The 19824-nt window shown below is 39.7% G+C and overlaps 1 protein-coding gene across 1 annotated transcript in view; it reads left to right on the forward strand.

Annotated features, from left to right (window-relative positions):
• The window catches only part of stard13b (StAR-related lipid transfer (START) domain containing 13b), a 59769-nt gene that overhangs the window by 2817 nt on the left and 37128 nt on the right, over positions 1-19824 (forward strand). Inside the window, exons 2-4 of the mRNA XM_038692904.1 lie at positions 3726-3869; positions 4896-5042; positions 9804-9837. Of these exons, the coding sequence (XP_038548832.1) occupies positions 3762-3869; positions 4896-5042; positions 9804-9837 (289 nt within the window). The 5' untranslated portion in view covers positions 3726-3761. The remainder of the gene's footprint in view (positions 1-3725; positions 3870-4895; positions 5043-9803; positions 9838-19824) is intronic.

Below are 19824 nucleotides of genomic sequence, written 5' to 3' on the forward strand. Positions count from 1 at the left end.
TAGAAATTACAATTTAGGAAGAAGTCGTATTGTGAATGAAACCCTAAAGTTACAATGTGTAAGATTTGGCCAGAATTGTTGTTTAAAACATTTTAAAACATGAACATTATCAACAGAATGTGAAGAAGTGACAGCTCTGAAGTCATGTCAAAGACATCTATGTATTTAGTTGCAGAGAAAACTATGGAAATTAGCATGCTAACCAGCTAGCTCCGGCCCATCCAATGTTGTAATGCCACTTATGCCTTGAGATGCGATAGTGATTCACTGTAGTGTCCAGTCTGTCCTCAGTCCAACATGAGAGGATGATGAAGTAGAGTTGCCCCCAGGGCTTGTCAATCAATGGAGCTGCACAAGCTACTCTCTCTCACGTTCCCCCCACCATTTCGTTCCTCTACTTTTTTGTCTTTTGCCACGACTTGAACTGCCCTGTCTTTGACTGGGCGGGCTGGGTATGAAATTGAATTGAAGCGCCCCGAAGCGACCGAAAGTGTCCTGAAGTGTCCCAGAATGCCCCGAAGCACCCTGAAGTGCCATGAAGCACCCCAAAGCTCTGCCTGCTTCAGCTATCATATTAACCTCTTGGGCTATTCAGACAGAGCAAGCAGGTGTACGAATAATCTTCTATAAATAATGTTTCTCTCACCATTGTTCTCTTGGAGTTTCAGGTCCCCTGATTTTTCCCCCCCGCATGATGAAATATTAAAATCTGCCCATCCACTATAATTAACAGAAACAGTATCACTGCTGTTTGTTTTTGTGTTGTTTAAATTAAATACATATTCCACTTATTTGTCAGTTGTGTCTTAACACGAAGCCCCCCTGCAGATCATCACACAAGGCAATGGTACTTTTAACTTAATTGTTGCAGAAGAAGTGAAACCCACTAATCCAGGAACACATAAAAAGCTTAATTTATGAAGTTATTATAAAGAGAAGCTCTAACTTTACACGTGATTAGAAAGGATCAATAGAGCAGAATCATCATGTGTCCAGGAATTACCCATTGTACCTTTAAACTCAGTCTTGTCAAGAGAACACATAGCAGAGAGGGGAAGCTTTATTTCTTCCTTTCGGTGACCCCAGGTGACCCCTCAGGCCTCAGAGGTCAGCAGCGGATTGGTCAGATTTAGGTCATTCCTCTGGGATTGAGTGGAAAGGGGCATTTTCTCCTAGTGCTGGTTCAGTCAGCTGACACTGGGTGGTCAGCAGGGTGAATGGAACATATGGTGTCTGGTCCCTTAATTCCTCACAATTTAGGGAGAGTATAACATGATACACATTTGTCAGTGCATTAATATAATATTAAATAATCAGATGTAGAAGCATGTGAGAAGCTGTGAATGGCTTATTTCTGACTTATGCAAAATTGTGAAGTATTTACTAAGACGTATGTAACTAGTCTCGCAAATCTGTTTGTGATTTCTAATTGAACAGCATTTCTGTTAAACATTTGCTGAAAGTTAATGGACTATGTATTGCAAAGTGATCACAAACACTTTCAAAATAGGTCACAAGGCATATGTCAGTATATATTTAGTGAAACCACACTGAATCAATGAAAATACTAAAACAAGTGTCACATTTGTTTCCAAAAGTTTGTCAAAGCCCACGTGAAAAAGAACTACGCCCTGTTCAAAACACTCTGGGGGTTTCCTATCAGAACATTTATTGACGAGTCCAATGAAATGATTGTGTATTGAGGGATTCAGTGCTATAAATGGAAAAAATACACGTGACCAGCATTAATCAGGGCTCAGTCACAGCTTTCAGTTTTAATTCTTGGAAAGGAATAAATTGTTGTTGTGGGTTTATTTTCACTATTCATTTGGTGATGTTGGTGATGGTCAATAAATTAAGCTGGAGTCAATCAGCATGAAAGGATCATTGATTGTAGAAACACATAGAGACACATAATTTTCTGGGGAGACATGTTGAAGCCTGGAGTTATGCTGTATATGTCAGTTGTTTCCAACCAAAACAATCTAAATTTGAGCAATGCGATGAAGGCTGGGTGGAATTCAATGGAAGGATAAATCAGTAGCCACTATGACACTCGTAAGAGAAGCTGGAGATTTTCCAGTTCACTTTAATACAGTCTTGGAGTTTTCTGTAGCTCTACAGTGTCATGCTTCACTTAAAGTTTTGATCATTTAGATAATTCACTGATATGATGATGATAATGCTTATGGTTGATTGGTTAGTGTTAAGAAAGAGGATGACAAATATTGTTGTACTAGTTGATAACCCTGAAAATCTTGTTCTTTAGACAACACTTTATTCCGCCTAGTTAGCATTTATGAGCATTATATAAACATTTAATAAATTATTTTTAACATGCTGTAATGTAGTTGTAAGCAGATATAAGTGGAGTATAAACTGATAATGAATAACAATATAGTAAAACACAGATATAATTATAATTTCATAATATACACTAATACACATGTATGAATGTTATATACAATTTGTTCAAATTTTTATAATCTGCTTATAAAGGCTAAACAGGGGGACAAGTAAAGTGTTACCATTCATTCAACTTATTGGATGAACTGAAGAAAAATCTTTCTTGATCCAAAATAAAAAATAAAAAACTGCTATTGGCCAACAGACTTCCTGCAGCAACTATATTCCAAAAGGAGCTTCCTTTGAAAAACACATGATGTTGCTACTGTGTCAAACACTGTTGAACAATTCACAAGATAAAATTCTCCAGAAAATCACTTCTCTGTGGTGCCGGGATTCTTGAGATGGTTCCACAGTGATGCTGCCGAAGAGTGTGTAGCATGTAACCCTCTCCAGGACTAAGCAAGAACAAGCTCTGTCAGCCCGACATTCTGCTCAGATTGCAGAACAATGTTAAATTATGCTTTGGTGTATCCTGCTGATTTATGAGGCTGGACCTCCAGATGCTATCTGTGTGAGGACGGTGCCTGTCTGGTGAGTAGTGAAAGTCAGTGCAGTGAATTCCATCATTCTCTGTATGGCACACATGTCTGGAGTCCACCTCTTCTAGTTTCTACTTTCACCCTGAGACACAGCTGAGGAGATCACATTTCCATGTGTAGCAGCAGGTGTAGTCCACTGATGTAGCGTCTGCAATGTACAAGATACTTTATTGGGTTTGCCTGAAACTCTTTTTCAGTTTATGTCAGTAATCAACAGATGATCTCACCTTACCAGGAAGCTTTCATGTGTTAAATAACTCTGACAAGGATGACAGGCAATTACTGGACTAACTGATGAACCTGATTTTACCCCTTATTTCATTTACTTTTCCTGTGTGTTTGAAAGTCAAATGAATTCATTTTTGATTTTGATGAAGTTTAGGTGAAGCGTATAATTAAGATACAAAGCGATGATAAAATGTCAGCAGTTCAACTTGACATTAACCTCAAATGAATGCCTGAAAACATGTGTGTGCTTTGAGTTTGTGGGTCTACGTGTGTGTCATGGTTTCATGTAGTCGACATGAAAATGCGTGTAGTATATCATAATGTATGCGTGTAGTTACTTTGATTAAAGAAGGGAGTCATCTGAACAGCACCTAAAATTAAATGTAAAAATACCTAAATTTCACCAAAAATGATACAAAAAGATAGAATCTCAGTCTGAGACTGGGGGGTCTGAAAATGTGGTTTTCGTAAATGTCAATATTTGACTCAATACTCTAATGGCAGGAGTAGCTTGTCTTCACTAATCAGTGCTTCCCTGATTACCCACAGGAGTCTCTGCAGGTCAAGTCACCCTGGTCGGAGTCGATGAGCCAGCTGATGAGGAAACTAGACCAGCTTAATCTAGACATAGAGGAGGCTTTGAGTGCAAACTCTTCTCCCTCAGACACACCCTGCACAACCCGCAAAAAACAGGTGAGAGTTTGTTTATACAGTCTGGCATCATGACTGTTGATACACAAGTTAACACAATACCTTCTAAAGATATTTTTATATAAAAACTGAATTAATCTGCATTTTAAAACAGCATGCGGATTGCTGCAACTTTCAATACCTAATAGCATGTCCACTGTCATGGTTGGTACTGTATATTTTCCTGTGACGCATATGCTGCAAACTTGGTCATGCTTGTAAACTTCTGTAAATCAATTTTCTTTGCTCTGTGGAGAGAAAATCCCAATGGATTATTCGGACCTGTGAGCAACAGGTGTTGCCTTTATGTCCTGGTCAGTTTTAAAAAGTGTTCCACATTAGGTTTGATTCAAACAAGCTCTCTCAAATCAAGCAGTGGTAGCCCATAAACTCAGTCTGTGAAGAGAGGTCTGTAGCTCTTAGATGCTATACTGGATTTTACAGTGCTTTAGCCGGGTCAGAATGGTGTTACAGGAACAGAAAGCTATTGTGCTTTTGAGATTGTGACTAGGACCATTGAACTCTGTTCCTAAAAAGGGCTCTTCTCATGGTGGCATGTTTCGTGAAATATCCCACTAGAGTTAGCATTCAGGAACAAAAGTGCTCTTTCGGGGTCCATATGTATGTACTGCACAGAGGAGCCATTGTATTGAAGGGAGTTTGTATGATTTGGTCCATTAGGAATGGTTGAGAGAGGCTTACATGCCTCCCAGGCATCTGCATAACCATCCCTGGCATTCACTATTACTTGCTTTAACTAATGACAGGCGTCTGAGCAAGACAACACATCTTTACTGGGATATTTGACAAGGTCACAATCTCTGTCCTCTCAAAAGAAGATCCACACATACAGGCTCCTTTGTGTGCCTTTGTCAAGCTGAATTGAGAGTGGAGATTTCACTTCCCCAGCAGTTGACCTCAGCCTCTTGTTTTCTTTTCCCCTGGCCACTGTTGAGACCATCCTGTCCCACTCTGTTTGGCCAGACAGAGACGGAACCAGTCTTGATTGTTATTGTGATGTTGTTGCAGTGGGGTGCTGTTTCAAAGTCCACGTTAAACCAATCCCTAAACGACAAAGTTCTCCAAAGACCAGACAGAGAGGAATGTCCGAGCCGGGACGGGTCTTCTGCTCCTCGCAGCACCACAGTGGGAACAAGAGCAACAACCAAGAAGATGGTAAGTTTCTCTAAGAATAACAACTTCCAGCAGGTGTCATACAGTTTCTCTGACTCAGTGAGAAATCACTCAGCTAGTGTACAACATCTTCCAAACTTGCGCCATACAGTACTGTTGTGTAGTTCTCATCTTTAAGGCTATGACCTACTGAAATCCTTTGAGTGCTTAACTCCACAACTGGTTGCACATGTTTTCTTTTTTCATCTCAGATCTGACTCTAGCGTTTTTGGGTGACTGCCATGACCTGTTTACTTCCTGAACTGCACACAGTATTTCTCCTTGCTATTTCAAAGTTCTTGTCTGTCTGTAACTGGGAAATTTTTACTTTGTATCCTAAATCAGCACTTCTAAATTGTTCATCCCTGGATTATTTTATCTGTATGATACGTCATCATCCAGATCCAGTCTAGATGTTCTAGGTGATGCATGTTTTTATGAGTTGTTAGAGTTTTTTTTAATAATAAACTGAGGGTAAAAAAACAGAATGACTTCATGAGTGAAAGAAGAATTATTTATCCTCAAAATATTTTCTTAAACTTTCTTATCAGTTTCCTTCATGAATAATATCGCACTCTGTGAAACCTACATTTCACAATCACATCCTGTGTGCCATGATCACTGTGTTGAAAGAAGAAAAGAAATCACAAATAACACTGAGGAAGTGGATTTTTTAAAGATAAATCCATCACCAGTCAGCTGAAACACTGACATTCCCTTCTGTACAGCTGCTCTTCCCTCTACATCTGTAAATATTAAGGTCAGCTTAGGCATTCCTAAACAAGCAGCACTCACTTCTGCTGGACAAAGTATATAAATGTCACGATTCAAGGCCATAAAAGAAACAGACAACTGAGAGATTTTCAGAATGCAGGGCGGGTTTAAATTCAAATCCTTTCAGCTTGTGCTTTGTGCTTTGTGATGGCTCTGCTGCAGCATGACGGCAAACAACCTGCCTATAGGAGCTTGTAGCCCTCCACTCAGAAAATATTATACTTTACAATTTTATTTAGTGATATCAGATGTCATTTGGCACCATGTTACCTTGTATTATTAGTTACATCTGGTATATTTTGTAGAAAGCATGGAAGGAGACAGAGTTAAGCATAAAGGTAAAAGGTAAAAGGTAGAAAGATTATTTTGTCTGTGGTCAAAGTGTACTTAAGAAATTAAGTTTAGTTCTCAGATGTGTTGCCACCTGTCTTTTTTGTGGAAGCCATAACTACCTCTTGAAAATGACAACAGCATGGGTTATAACCTGGCTTGAGGACAGCTGGGAATGTTCACATATATTAAAGACAAGAGTATTTTGGCTACAGTGTAACCTACATAGCATCACATGTTATTCAGTTGTGTTATGTTTTAGGGTGACAATTAATGATACATAAGATAGAATAAAATAATGAATTTCACATATACCAGCCTGCAAATGTTGATATTCTTGTAAGCATTGAACAAGATATTGGATTTTGTACAACTGCAGGTTAGCAGGGCAAAGTGATATCTGAAAACTGACCATTTTCTGCATGGAAAACTGGGTGCTGTGAAGGCTAAAAATTACGATAGGAAAGTAGGATCTTATCAGCTGAAGAAAAGCTGAGGTTTAGGGGAATATTTTGATATATAGGGAAATATGCTCATTCGCTTTCTGTCAAATAGTTGTATGAGAAGACTGATACCACTCTCAAGTCTCTACGGTAAATATGAGGCTGCAGCCTGCAGTCGGTTAGCTTAACTTAGCATTAAAATCCAGCAACTCTAACTCTCTACGAGCATGCAAATAAACATATTCCCCAAAATGTCAAATGTGTTAATATGAAACTTCTGACAGCAGGGAGCGAGAATGTGATACAGATTAAATCACATTTTAAGATTAATCAGGCCAAATGCGTGAGCCAGTACACCCTGTTTTAATAGGCTGTTACAGTTTTACTGAGAGATGTTTTATGGAAGAATCTGGTAAAAGATTTTGGCGTCTGCCTGACAACCTTTGATACCCCCTACCTTTGTATGATCTCTAAAACCTGGAATGCACCTCATATCTGCCTCAATCTGCTGCACATCATGCCGGCAGAGCTAATCCTAGCTGGAATGTGTTGTGTGATGGTAAGATTTTGTCTTGTTGGAGGGAGCTTATTCTTTATATTATTACACAATGACTATAAGAAGATGCACCCTTTGTCCTAAACACACTAGTAAACAGGCCTATATTTATATTATTATGTATTTGTAAAAAGAAAATAAGTTTTGAAACACAAAAGTGCAAACTTTTCATATTGATAAAAAACAATCACTATATTTTTCATTTAAAGTAGGTATAAGTAGCTCCAAAACGTCTCTTTCTCTTCTTTCCGAGTGTGTTATTCTCAAAACCAGTCAATAGATATTTTTATACACTTTATTTAGAGTGATTAATTGAATTGTCAACTGACAATTTAGTAATTTGTCAACCTAAAATGCCCAACTGTCACAGCTTACAGCTTTTCAAATGTGAGGATTTGTTGCTTTGCTTTTTTTTATCATTGTAAATTAAACATCTTTGAGTTTTTTTGGACAGTTGGTCATGAAAACAAGTAATGTGAAAACATTATCTTTAGGTCTGCAAAATGTAATTGAAAATTTCCCATATTTTCCAACATGTTTATGACTCAACAATTTTGTCAATTAATAAAATAATCATAAGATTAATCACTAATCAAAATAGTAGATATGAAAAGCAGCATCCCTAATTGTATTACTTTAGTGTTATGTTTCTGTAATCTTGACCTTGCTATTGAGCTGTATGCTGTGTTATATTATTGGTAGATAGAGATCTAATTGGGTTGAGGATCCCTGCTTTTAATTGGTGTTGACAGAGACAAGCAGAGGACACGCTGCTCTGTCATTCGGACCAACCGGTCCTGTAACTGTCCTGTTGACTTTCAGGCAGGGTGTCATTTGTGCTGGGACAGTAATCATTCACCCACGCAGACCTGTCACTTCTTATAAACATCTTTGTTGATGTATAAGCAAAAGGAAGTTTTCCCTCTGACAACAGCCCTGAAAGGGACTGTGCTGCTCCTGTGAGGAGGATGTCACTTTTCCTGACCTGCAACCTTGACATGTGTCCACCATCTGACTGTAACTGGATTGAACTAGGGTGATATGTGTGTATTAAAGTGGGTCACGCTTGAGATATGACAAGATGAAATACTTTCTCTTGGCTGTTGAAAAAGAGAGAGAGTGATGTGTTCAAGTCTTTGAAGCCTCGTCAAATCGGCACATCTCCGCTGGGGCCTAGCATCTGGTTTCTGGAGCGCTAACTATCACTGGTTTATTTCTGAAACTGGGTCTAAAGCTGGTCCTTGGAGACCAACTTATCAGGTCCATCGCATTTAGGGAAGACAGTCCTATCTAGCTCTCTTCAAAGACACGTGTAGTATGTGATTTTGGCTGTACAGAAATAATGACCCTTCATGTTGCTGTACGTTAAACCCAGCCTTTGAACTCAGAAGTGTTTAGATATGTGATGAAATTCTGCCAGACTGTGCCAAATCTCACAGTCAATAATGAGGGATACATCAGTGGCTGCACCTCATAGTTCTCAGCGGCCGCACTCACCTCTTCCATGTTTAAACAGAGGTTAAATACATACATAAGGGTATGAGTCGTACTTTTATGATTTTTCCTATTTCCTTGTTTCTCTGTTAAGTCAGAGAGTTAGGATTTTGTGCCAGTAGATAACCAAGTGGTTGAGCCTGCTAACCCTGGAGCCACAGGGACACCCCTGGTGATTCAAGGCAGAAACCTACTAGAAAGTTGCCTGTGTGGCTTTCTCTGTGTTGAGTCCAGCTTAACAATAAAACATTTGCAGATATGATAGAAGTTTGAATCAGCCCTATGTGGGCTGGTTGCCAATTGACTGTCATGACGGAGGATCAACAGTGTCACAAACAGGCAGACTGGGAGTTTTGCGCTCTGCTAGGGGAGAAATGTGGAAACAGGGCAAGCAAACAAGAGTGTAAATCAGACAAGTGGGGCACAGATGGGAAATGGAAGAGAGAGTTTGGCAAGTGAGGGGCAGCAATCCTGACTGGTCCAGATCAGGAAGACACTTTTAGTCCTCTGGCCTCTGGCAGTAATTTTTTTTACCTGCAAAATTACACATTAAGGTCACGGACCTCTATCAGCAAAAGGTTTTAGGTGATAATACTGTTTTGTTTTGTTTCATTTTGCAGTCACAGGTAATAATATGCATCATCGACTCTTTCCATTTCCTTACAACACCATTTTCCCAATACATCAATGTAACTGTATTCCAGGGAAACAGTACATGGCTGAATAAAATTTAAGTTAACCCTTAGCTAAAAGTTTAAAGCCCCTGGTGTTTCCTTTCTTTTTTTAATTTCCTCAGAGTTCACAAGTGTTAAATCATGCCACCATTTCTGCTGTGGATACTCTTTATTGACTTTGTCATTACGGTAGTGATTGCACAATTGAAGAATGCTGGGAGACATCCTCTATCCCTGAATTCAAGGAACTGGGTGTGTGCCTCTAATGGTTTTCACAGCCAAATAATGTGAAATGCTTTTCTTAGCTTTCAGAGTGGAGCTGCATTCAAGTAAAGTCAAAATCTAAATGTTATTATCATTGCTCACATTTCCCATCCATGATTTCAGCTGTCCACCACCTATTGATGAGTAGCCTCCTCTCAAAATGATATCAAGGTACATCGCAATTTACTGTGCTACAGTTACTGATGTTTTGTTGTTTCTTGTCTTGTAGATGTTCAATAACATGACCAACGCAGCAGGGGCAGGTAAGAAATGATTTATGTGTTTTGTGTTTGTCCCCCAGCTTTTTGATGCACTGTGCTTACATTGCTCTTGCAGAAGTAAACACTATCACTTCAGATAAGAATGAGTCATTTTTGATCTAATCCTTCATCTTTGTGTTGATTTTACCTTTCCACAAACGTGTAGTTCAGGCAGAGTGGAGGGTCTAAAATGTCTTTCTGTTAGTCCTGAGCCTATGATGGAGTGACAACCTGTCTTAGCAGTGACTAAGTGGATATTAGAATCTCTGTATACACTAATTTGAATGGCAGAGCCTACTTTTAGACCTCAGCACACTTCCCCTGCATGTTTATACTGTATTACATCAAATGTCAAGGTAATAGCATTTACTATTACTGGAATTGAACAGGAATGTCCATTCAATGCAATCTTTGCACTAATTTCAGGATGCAGACGTTCCTTTATCTTAATTTTAACTAGGAGACTTCAGATGGGAGAGCGCTTGATCTCCTTTTATAGCACATAATTTTGGTTCTCTGAAATGAAATTGGAAAAGCAAACAAAAAGGAACCTCTACGCTGAACATTTTTAGGGATTTTTTAGGGAATCTGCTCAGTAATGAAATGAAATTAGAAAAGGAAACAAAAAAAGAACCTTTATGCTAACCATTTTTAGGGAATCTGCTCAGTCTCGGTCCACAATCTTTACTGTACTGTGTAACAATGCTGCGCTGCTGTCTGAAAATCTCTCTGCATGTTGATCCTGCACTGTGTTCTGGCTTGCATGGTGGGATTGCTCAGGCCTCAGAGAATGTTAATAAGACTGACGGCCACAGATGTCTGCAAGCTCCCTTTCCAGCCGGTGTCTCGAGAATGTCCAAGTGTCTCTTATTTTAAAGGCCTAATATATATTGGTCACTTGGCGGGATGCAGTTAAAATTAGGCTCTGTGCCAGATCATTGTTTCTGTTTTGCTGAGGGGAAATATTTGGCCTGGTGTGATGTGGCCCTTGGGGGGCAGCTGCAGGTTTTGGGTAAATGCCATTTTAGGATCAGGTTGCACTCTCACATGACCTCTGTTGTGCATGATGGTACCGCACAAGTGGACATTATGGTTTGGAAAAATTCCATGTCACTTTTATGCAGCAGTTAACTGATGTGTGGTCAGCTGGTGCGTATGAGATATGTGCTGTGACCGATCTCTGGTCATTCCTAACTGTAATTCTTGGAAACCCGAGTGTGAGACCACCGTGAATAACATAAACATGTTTGTCAACACAGCTATGAGATTCTCTTCAAATACATTTATCATTATATTTTTCCACCATATTCATAGCAAGATGTGTGTTCAGCCACATGCTTTCTTTTTAGGTGGTTGTCTTGGCTGAAATAAACCACACCGGAGACACTGTCAACTTTATTAGGCATAAAGAAAATAAAATCAACACATGGTTTAAATTTAAATCTAATGATAAAATAACTTGGAGAATGTTAATGTTGTTAAAAGGAGAAAGCTGGCAGAGAGTCAGACACATTAGGTGCGATATTCCCTGTTTGTATTTTACAGCTGGGCTGAGGAGACCTCTTTTATGACATGGATACGATATGGCCAGATGGTTCTCAGTATCAACCATAACAACATTGTCCACCTCATTAAAAGGACATTGTCCAGGAGAGGAAAGCACATTCTTTGGGTCCAAATCCAAAATAGCAAAGCTGCAGTAAGAAACCCGTTGTTATTCTTTGCTATTAATGTGCAGTGTCTTTTCATTGCTGTCATATGAACATGCTCTACACATTTAGTATGTTTGCAAGTACACACACCAATTTTGTCAATAGCTGGCTGTAAATAAAACATCAAGCTATTAAAGAAGTGGTGTAATGAGTAAATCCAGTCATCTAAAAACAAGTATTTTACAAGCTCCCAATTTACCTATAAGAAAACATGTTTGCAGTGCTATTTACCACACACAATTTATAAAACATTTCCCACATTGTACAACACTTAACAACAATATGAGCAAGAGCTCCGTGAATGTTGTTTGTCACAAAGTCGTTACAAACATTTAATGAGCAGCACAGCCTGTAGGAGCCGCTAGTGATTTTTATACTTACATCGTACATATTTCACTCACCTCTGAAGTGTTTTTTTTAAAGCCTTGAATTCTGTTCAACAATGGCCTGCTTGTTAGTCTCCCAGCCAACCCTGATCATAAGCACTACACTATTTAGAATTGAGATAGTGAGCAGAGATTAAAAATAGTTTAGGGGATTTCAAAATGATTTGTGCTTGTTTATGTTTATTTAAGATTGTGTAAGGCATTAATGGAAAAAACACTGGACCTTTTACCCCTCTTGTCTTGTTGTTTTGTTTTTTCTGAAGAAGAAAAAAGAAAACCCAGAGCTCCATCCTAAAACCGCATATGGACGTGATCAGAGAAGATTTGGTCTATGTAGGAGGGGAAAAAAGCTTAATCTTCCCTCTCAAATGTTTGTTTTCTGAAGGCATTACCCAATGTTTATAGAGCATTTTTCAAGTCTTGAGTAGATGATGAGCCAAAAGTGCCTTATTCCCTCTCACACAGTGTAATTTGTATGGAAATCTATTCCCTGTGGTCTCTTTAATTGCAGTGTGGAAATTAATGGCTTCCTCCGGTGAGAGGAGGCAGCAGCGTTCATCTTCAAAACCCCACTGCCTTTGCTGGTATTTATCATAGAATTAATGAATCCGCAGTGACACTGCAATGCTGAAAACTCCATATCCAACCAGGTTTTTAGATATACTACAGATAAGGAGAATGAAGCTGCATTTATCTTTCTCGCCTAAAACATGTATGCAGACATATGGTTTTATAAAAGATGTGGTATATTTTGTAAATGTATTTATGTTTGACAGAAAAATAATTGTAGTGAAGAGGGTAGACAAACAGAAAGATTGACAGGGTCCAAGAAGAAGCTGTAATACAGAACTCAGTGACTTTTAACTTGCATAAATAAATGGTCATGCGCTTTGTTATGATAAACATCAACTCACTCCCCACGCCACTCTGGGGGAAAATGACACAAGTGAGGCTTAAACTCTCAGAACTGTCACTCTGCCTCTGAGCTCTCAAACAGACATATACTGTTTGCATTTACACAGATCTCCTCTCTGAATCAATATGCTAATCTACTTTCAATGTGGAAATCTCCAGCTACTGATTATAAGAAAAACAAAGGGGAAACTCTGTGAATCCCTTGGAGACTTCTTTCTCTTTGGAAGGATAGTAACGTAAAGTCCTGTGTACCTCACACATTGGTGTGAATGACTCCCAGAGAAAAGCTGCAGAAAAAGGGGAAAAGGGATGTTTTGAGTGTTTTAATATGGCCATTTCTACTTCCATGTCAGTGTTAAATATCACTCCCAAATGCAAACTTGCTGTTTTTATTCATTCTGATTTCAAAGACTGATCAAATCAAACTACAGACTCTTTTGACAGTGAGAGATCTTTGGCAAATGATCTGGACTGTGAAAGAGAGATAAAGTAAACATTGAATGTGTGGGATGTAAAGCCAGATAAATGTGTAAATGTACCCCCCTTGGCAGGTGATGTTTCTGATGAAATAAAAACGGTATTGATTGAGATTTATATTTTGTCATTGGTTTGGCAACATTTGTGGTGACAAGCAGTAATAGCTGTGGGGTTTTGGCGCTACATGCAATGTGCATATTAGAGGTCAAATGAATGGGTTCAACAGTGCTGTGATTTACTCTTCCTTGAATTATCTGTCGATGAGTTTAGGCTGTCTGCTAGTGCTGTATTTCTTTATAGTGTATGTTTATCTACAGTGGGTCATAATGGACAGTAAAGACTGGAGTAAAGGAAACTTAAAACAGGCCCTGATGATTTGGATTAATTGCACAGTTGAATTACAATCATTTACCAGCCTTTTACTCGTGACTCCCACAGTTTTAGATAGATGAAGCACCCGTGGGTATTATATAATCTACATAGCTAGTAAAGCAGGGTCGTCTTATCTGTTTTTGACTCCTGCATTTTTCTCAGCTGTTCTCAAAGCCCAGGCCTTCATTCTCAACCAGGGTCACTGTCTGCTGTTGGAGACTGACTGTGACCTCAGACAGCTGCAGTCTCTCTCTTTTTCTCTCTTGTGAGGCCTGTTAGGGACCATAATAGACACATCACAAGAGCTTCATGGCAACAAATGAGGAAACACGAGATGGCCTGTTACCTACGTAGTTGTATTAAGGCAGGGGCAATATTGAAATCATATGTAACTTTGGATGTTTTGAGCTGTATGCAATTATTAGCTATGTTTTTTTTCATTGGTCTCTATTGGATTCTGACCTCAGGAAAATATTTTTTGTTGTGGAAGAAAAGGGTCACATAATCCCCAAGGTGAGGCCATTGGGTTTTGGAATTGATCATTATAGAAGAATTGTACAATTCTTTAAGTTTGTCTAGAATTTCACAAACCTGTCGACAAACTTGTCCAAACTCATGATCATTGACATGCTGCTTTATCAGTCTCCTAAATGTTTTTCTTTTTTGGACCTGGCTGCAGGGATTTGGTCCCATTCAGTCACAAGAGCATTAGTGAGGTCGGCCACTGATCTTGGGAAATAAGGACTGGCTCGCAGTTGGTGCTTCAGTTCATCCAAAATGTGTTGACTGGGGCTGAGGTCACAGCTCTGTGCAGGCGAAGTGCATGGTGAAGTCAAACTCTTCCACACCAAACTGGGAAAAATATTTCTTTATGGTCCTTAATTTTAGTGCATGTCGGGTATTGTCATGTTGTAACAGCAAACAAACGGTTGCTTCAGAGGAGAAAGCACACTGTTGTCTAAAATATCACTGACTGCTATAGCATTAATTGGAAGTATCCAGATAATTATGGTCATGCTGCATATACTGTAATCATCATTTGGAATGACTATTCCTGTTACTGTGGCTGTGGGCACATGTAAACCATCCATCCATCCATCCATCGTCAACCGCTTATCCTGCATACAGGGTCGCGGGGGGCTGGAGCCAATCCCAGCTAGAATCGGGCGAAAGGCGGGGTACACCCTGGACAGGTAGCCAGTCCATCACAGGGCCACATGTAAACCCATGGATCAAATATTTCACATGATATATTCTTGTTATTAAAAGTGAAATTAGTTACAGACCAACTATCCCTCTTTGGAAGGTCCTTTTCAGCTGAGCTACTACCGACATCCAAACAGGGTAGTATTGTTAATTTCACCATGCACCTTTAAACTGCATGTGGATCTATGAATAAGACACTAACAGGTAAAATTCTGGTTATACAGGAAAAACATTTTAAATTTGACAAGAAGCAATGTATTCCTTGAATCCACCTCCTAGACCTTTGACTGAAGTGGCTGAGGTTCAGGAGATAGAGCGGGTTGCCCGTTAATTGGAAGGTTGGCGGTTCAATCCCTGGCTCCTCCAGGGTGGAGAAAATTATTTTTAAACTACAATAAATAATTGAATGTCGAATTGCCTCTGTGGCTGTTCCGCCAGTGTATGAATGTGTGTTCTGTTTGAGCACTTCGGCAGTGCAGTGAATGAATGTGCTCAGTGGTGAATGCAGACGTAGTTTAAAAGTGCTTTGAGTTGTTGAAAAGACTAGAAAGGTGCAATACAAATAAGGAGCATTTACATCCTCTGAAACAATGTTGATTAGCTTACTGATGGGGAGGAGGCATGTTGTAGAAGTCATCACAAGACTTTTTATATAATTTTAATTTTATTTTTGTTGTTATTTTTGTTTTATTGCTGTTTGTTGATTTTGTTGTATTTTCGGAACGGTTTTTAACCCCCTGCTACTGTAGCACTTTGAGATTTTGTTGAAATGTAAAGTGCATTATAAATAAAATGTATTATTATTATTATTATTTTTAACCTCATTTAAAAAGGAGACTTGTCAATGAATCTGTCTTACCTCTGTGCCACGCCAAAAGAATAACTGTGGAGCATTAGAAGTGGTTTTGGTATTGAGAATAAAAAGGCAACATAGCACATTTTTTTCCACCACAGTGTTTGAATTTGACCAAGCATTTTCATCTGCTCTTTGACTATTTAAAGACAGACCTGGACATTGTGAAACTTCTTAATTTAAAGCATATGCAGGCTTTAAATGCTGCAGGAAAATCAATTTTCATGAGATTGTACCGTTAGTTTTGCACAGGTGCCAGATCAGTGACATCATGCGCTAAATATATAACTAAGTCGTCATTTGTAGGTCCAGCTCAGACTGTAAAGGGTGCTGCTGGCATGACAAGTCCATGAAAAATTCCACACATGGAAAGATGGAAAATTACTTGTGGTTTCCTGAGTTCAGAGGCCAGTCCGGCTGTTTGACAGGGAAAGAGAGGGAAAAAAGAAGCCTGGTGGTATTTCTAGACTTTTCTTTGTATATACAGTAATTTGTCAAGGTTGTGAAAACATTAGAGAAAGCATTTGGTTTACCCTTTTAACGTTTTTATTGCCATTTCAACATTTTCATTGTAATTATTATAGCTAGCATATATATATAAAGCACATAATATAATTTAATAGTGCCTTCAAGGCCTTTGTACTGAATTAGGTCATCATGTTCAACAATTCTCATCATGTCTGGGCATAATTTATTGCCAAGTATAAATCATCTGGCTTGATCCTGTCATTGTGTATAGTGTGTGTTCATAGAGCTGTTTAAACAATGTTCCTCGGTGAGAAGAAACAGGTTTATTTCTCTGATTCCTTATTATCTCCACACTGCGAATTAGAAAATCAACACTTTATAAATGCTTTGGGCACTTCCTCAAAACGGCCCAAGGTGAGAGTGTTTCCTGTGTGTGTTGGTATGTATATGTCTTGAGGAATTTAAGCCTGGGTTTTGTAAACTGCAGCCGTGTCAGGATGCAGGCCAGTCACAGGAGGACAGGCACTGTGTGTGTGTGTGTGTGTGTGTGTGTGTGTGTGTGTGTGTGTGGTGGGGGGAAGGTGAAGCAACACAAAAGCTAACAGGTTGGTCCAGCACTCAGCTGCCAACTGAGAATAAAGGCAAAAACAAGATTTAGGAAGTAATGAGCCAGGAAGGGCCGCACCACTTCAGGTCCCTGCCCCAGGATGTAAGTGACTGTGTATGTGTGTGTGTGTGTGTGTGTGTGTGTGTGTGTGTGTGTATGTACCGTTCCTATGAATGCTCACCACTCTGCTGGAAATTAATCCAAACAATACCTCCTTTCTCATCCAAAGCTGTATCAAGTCTGGTGATCCACTTTGTAGTTCCTCAGTTCTCCTGCGTACACACACACACAAACACACACACACACACACACACACACACACACAGTTTCCATGCCAAGAACATTTCCGCAGGGTCAGTTTAGATACAATAACCACATTGGCGCTGTCACTGGCCTCCCGAATTTCCCACATAAACCACAGAAATTCCAGATGTTCCACGGAGGCAAAAGGTCCGAACCTCTGCTGAGCACGCAGCCCTATCCTCTCGGTCCTTGGGTTGGCTAAGCACGTGGCACGGCTCACACCAAACACTGTGTCCAAAGAAGCATGGCAGCGAGTAACCATGCTACTGGAGATTTACATAGCTGTGCGCTTCCACCTGTACACAGAAAACAAAAGATAACACTGCACTCCGTTAAAAGAGGCTCTGTCCTGGGGCAGTGTAGCAATGCGGCTTTCTTGTGGTTTCAGACCTGATTAAACAATTTGGCTCAGTAATCAAAGAGCAATAGCAGGCAGAGGCAGAACAGACTTCCTGCATCCTCCATGCTCTCTGGCTCACCAGCTTTAAAAGTTACGGGCCCAGCAGGACCTGTTTGTGTCTCAGCTTGAAAACAATACCTGCACTGTACTTCCAGCTTATCACAGCTGATGAGTTGAGCAGAATTGTTAGTGATTACAGTGAGTCCACACACGCGTGATTAACAGAACTGATTTGCTGATGTTTTAGACGTGATGATAAAAATACAAATTCAACTTTTTTTATCGGAGTGGAGGCATAAAACTACTTTTTTATTGTAGTTTAAAAATAATTTTCCTCTGTGTTGCTAACATAAGTCAGCTTTGTAAACACTACACAACTGTCATTTTCTCCTTAGGTCTCGGTCTCTCCAGTTTCTCTCTTAGGAATACACTCACCTTGAAATATAAACATTAACTTCCTGTTTTGTTTCATGGTAATGCTAATGTCATGCTACAGTATATCATAAGATGTCTATTATGAAGCGTTATCCGTATTTATAGGCCATTGGTAAAGGAAGGTAAAGGGCAAAACTCTCCTAATGTGCATTTCACATCACCAGAGAGGTAATGGAAATTAGTCCCTGGTGGAAACAAGAAACTTAAAACCAGTTTGAAAATTACTTAATATTAATAAAACATGACCTTTTTTACTCTAACTGCCACCTTGGCGAGTAAAAGAGTGAAATGGAGGGAGTGAGAGTAGTTGAGAGAGAAATGAACCTCTGTGATTAGATCCTCATTGCTCTAATAGAAACCAGGTGGTGGACAGTGGTGTAAATGTTTTCCCATGCATTTTTGTGGGCAATGCAGCCTTAACAGATTCAGACCTGACAGCATTACATGCTTTGTCATTCAATGAAACAATAGCCACGTACGCTTGTCATGACAGTTTTACATTCTTCAAGCCTCTTTATACAAACTTTGACCCCTGCAAGCTTCCACTTCTATGCACGGTTCATGATATTGAAAGAGACTTATGAGTTTTTCAGTAAGTGTTGTAGTTTTATAGAAAAAGTCAAGTTACATAACAAACGGCTGCAGCGGGAAGATTTGGATAAACATACTGGGTGAGTCATGTGAAAATCTGCAGATTTTTATGTTTCATCTTCTATTTTGACGTAACTGATCATCTGTTTGAGAATGAATGATTCTGTAAAGAACAACCTCCACTAAAGGAGGAAACTGTGATGGCCCTCTAAGAAAACAGAATTAGTGGCCACTTCATGGATTGGTACCAAAGTCAGCTCCTCCTTCCCCAGCCCCATAATCTAAACCCAGATACACACCACATGTGTGGCTCCTCTGGAAAAATGAACTCGACTTGGGAATATATGGTCAGGAAATTTATAGCACATGCCTGGGACGAGCCCTCAGGGGCCGGGGTGGAGGTGGAGGGGAGGTCTCCCCACTCCTTGAGCCTTGTTTCCATTAGACTGGGAAGAGCAGTCTCCCAGACTATTCAAGTGGGCCTGGTGTAAGACCTCCTGGCCAACAACATGACCCAATGGCGGAGGAGAAATCAGTTTCCTCACATCTGGGATTTTCCCGCCGCAGCTATGGGGCAGCATTCCACATCAGTCACCAGACACAGCACGCACACACAAACTCTGGAATTTAGATAACTTTTGCACAAAAATATATACAGTATATGTGTGTGTGTGTGTGTGTGTGTGTGTTTATCTGTATGTGTTTATGAAAGAGGGGGAGGGAGAGGGTTAGAGAGAGTGAACAAAAACTATAGCCCTGAAAATGGGACAGTTTTTCAATGAAGACGGGAAGACAAGCGCTTTCTAAAAGCTGCCTGGCCAAAACAAACAAGTGAGTGAGTCAGCGAAGGGAAAACATTCTCAAGATGATTGATGTTTCCTCTCCTTGCATCTGCTATTACTTCCATTGCCAAGGGCAGCTCCAGAAGCAGTCAAAGTCATCCTCTAGCCACAAGGATACTCGCTGCGATAATGCTCATCTTCATTTTGCAAAGGTTGTGCAAAAAGGAGAGGTACAGCGGTGGGCTATGTTTACCTCTATGGTGATATATGTCGAGAGACGTCAGAATCTTGTTGCTGCACTTCCTCCATCACTTTTACTGTCGGGGCTGACGGGGATGGTCTTATCTGTCTGTCCATTCCTGCCTTGTCAGTCACTCGGCCTAGAGATTGATTTACAACATTGACATCTAGTACACTCATTATCCTGTTTTCTAACTACATAGGATAATGCCTTTACATTTGTAGTTCACAGACTACTGGTAT

Source organism: Micropterus salmoides, unplaced genomic scaffold (assembly GCF_014851395.1).
Source record: "Micropterus salmoides isolate LMB-PRFRI ecotype aquatic unplaced genomic scaffold, ASM1485139v1 Ms_hic_scaffold_3, whole genome shotgun sequence".
Lineage (NCBI taxonomy): Eukaryota > Metazoa > Chordata > Actinopteri > Centrarchiformes > Centrarchidae > Micropterus > Micropterus salmoides.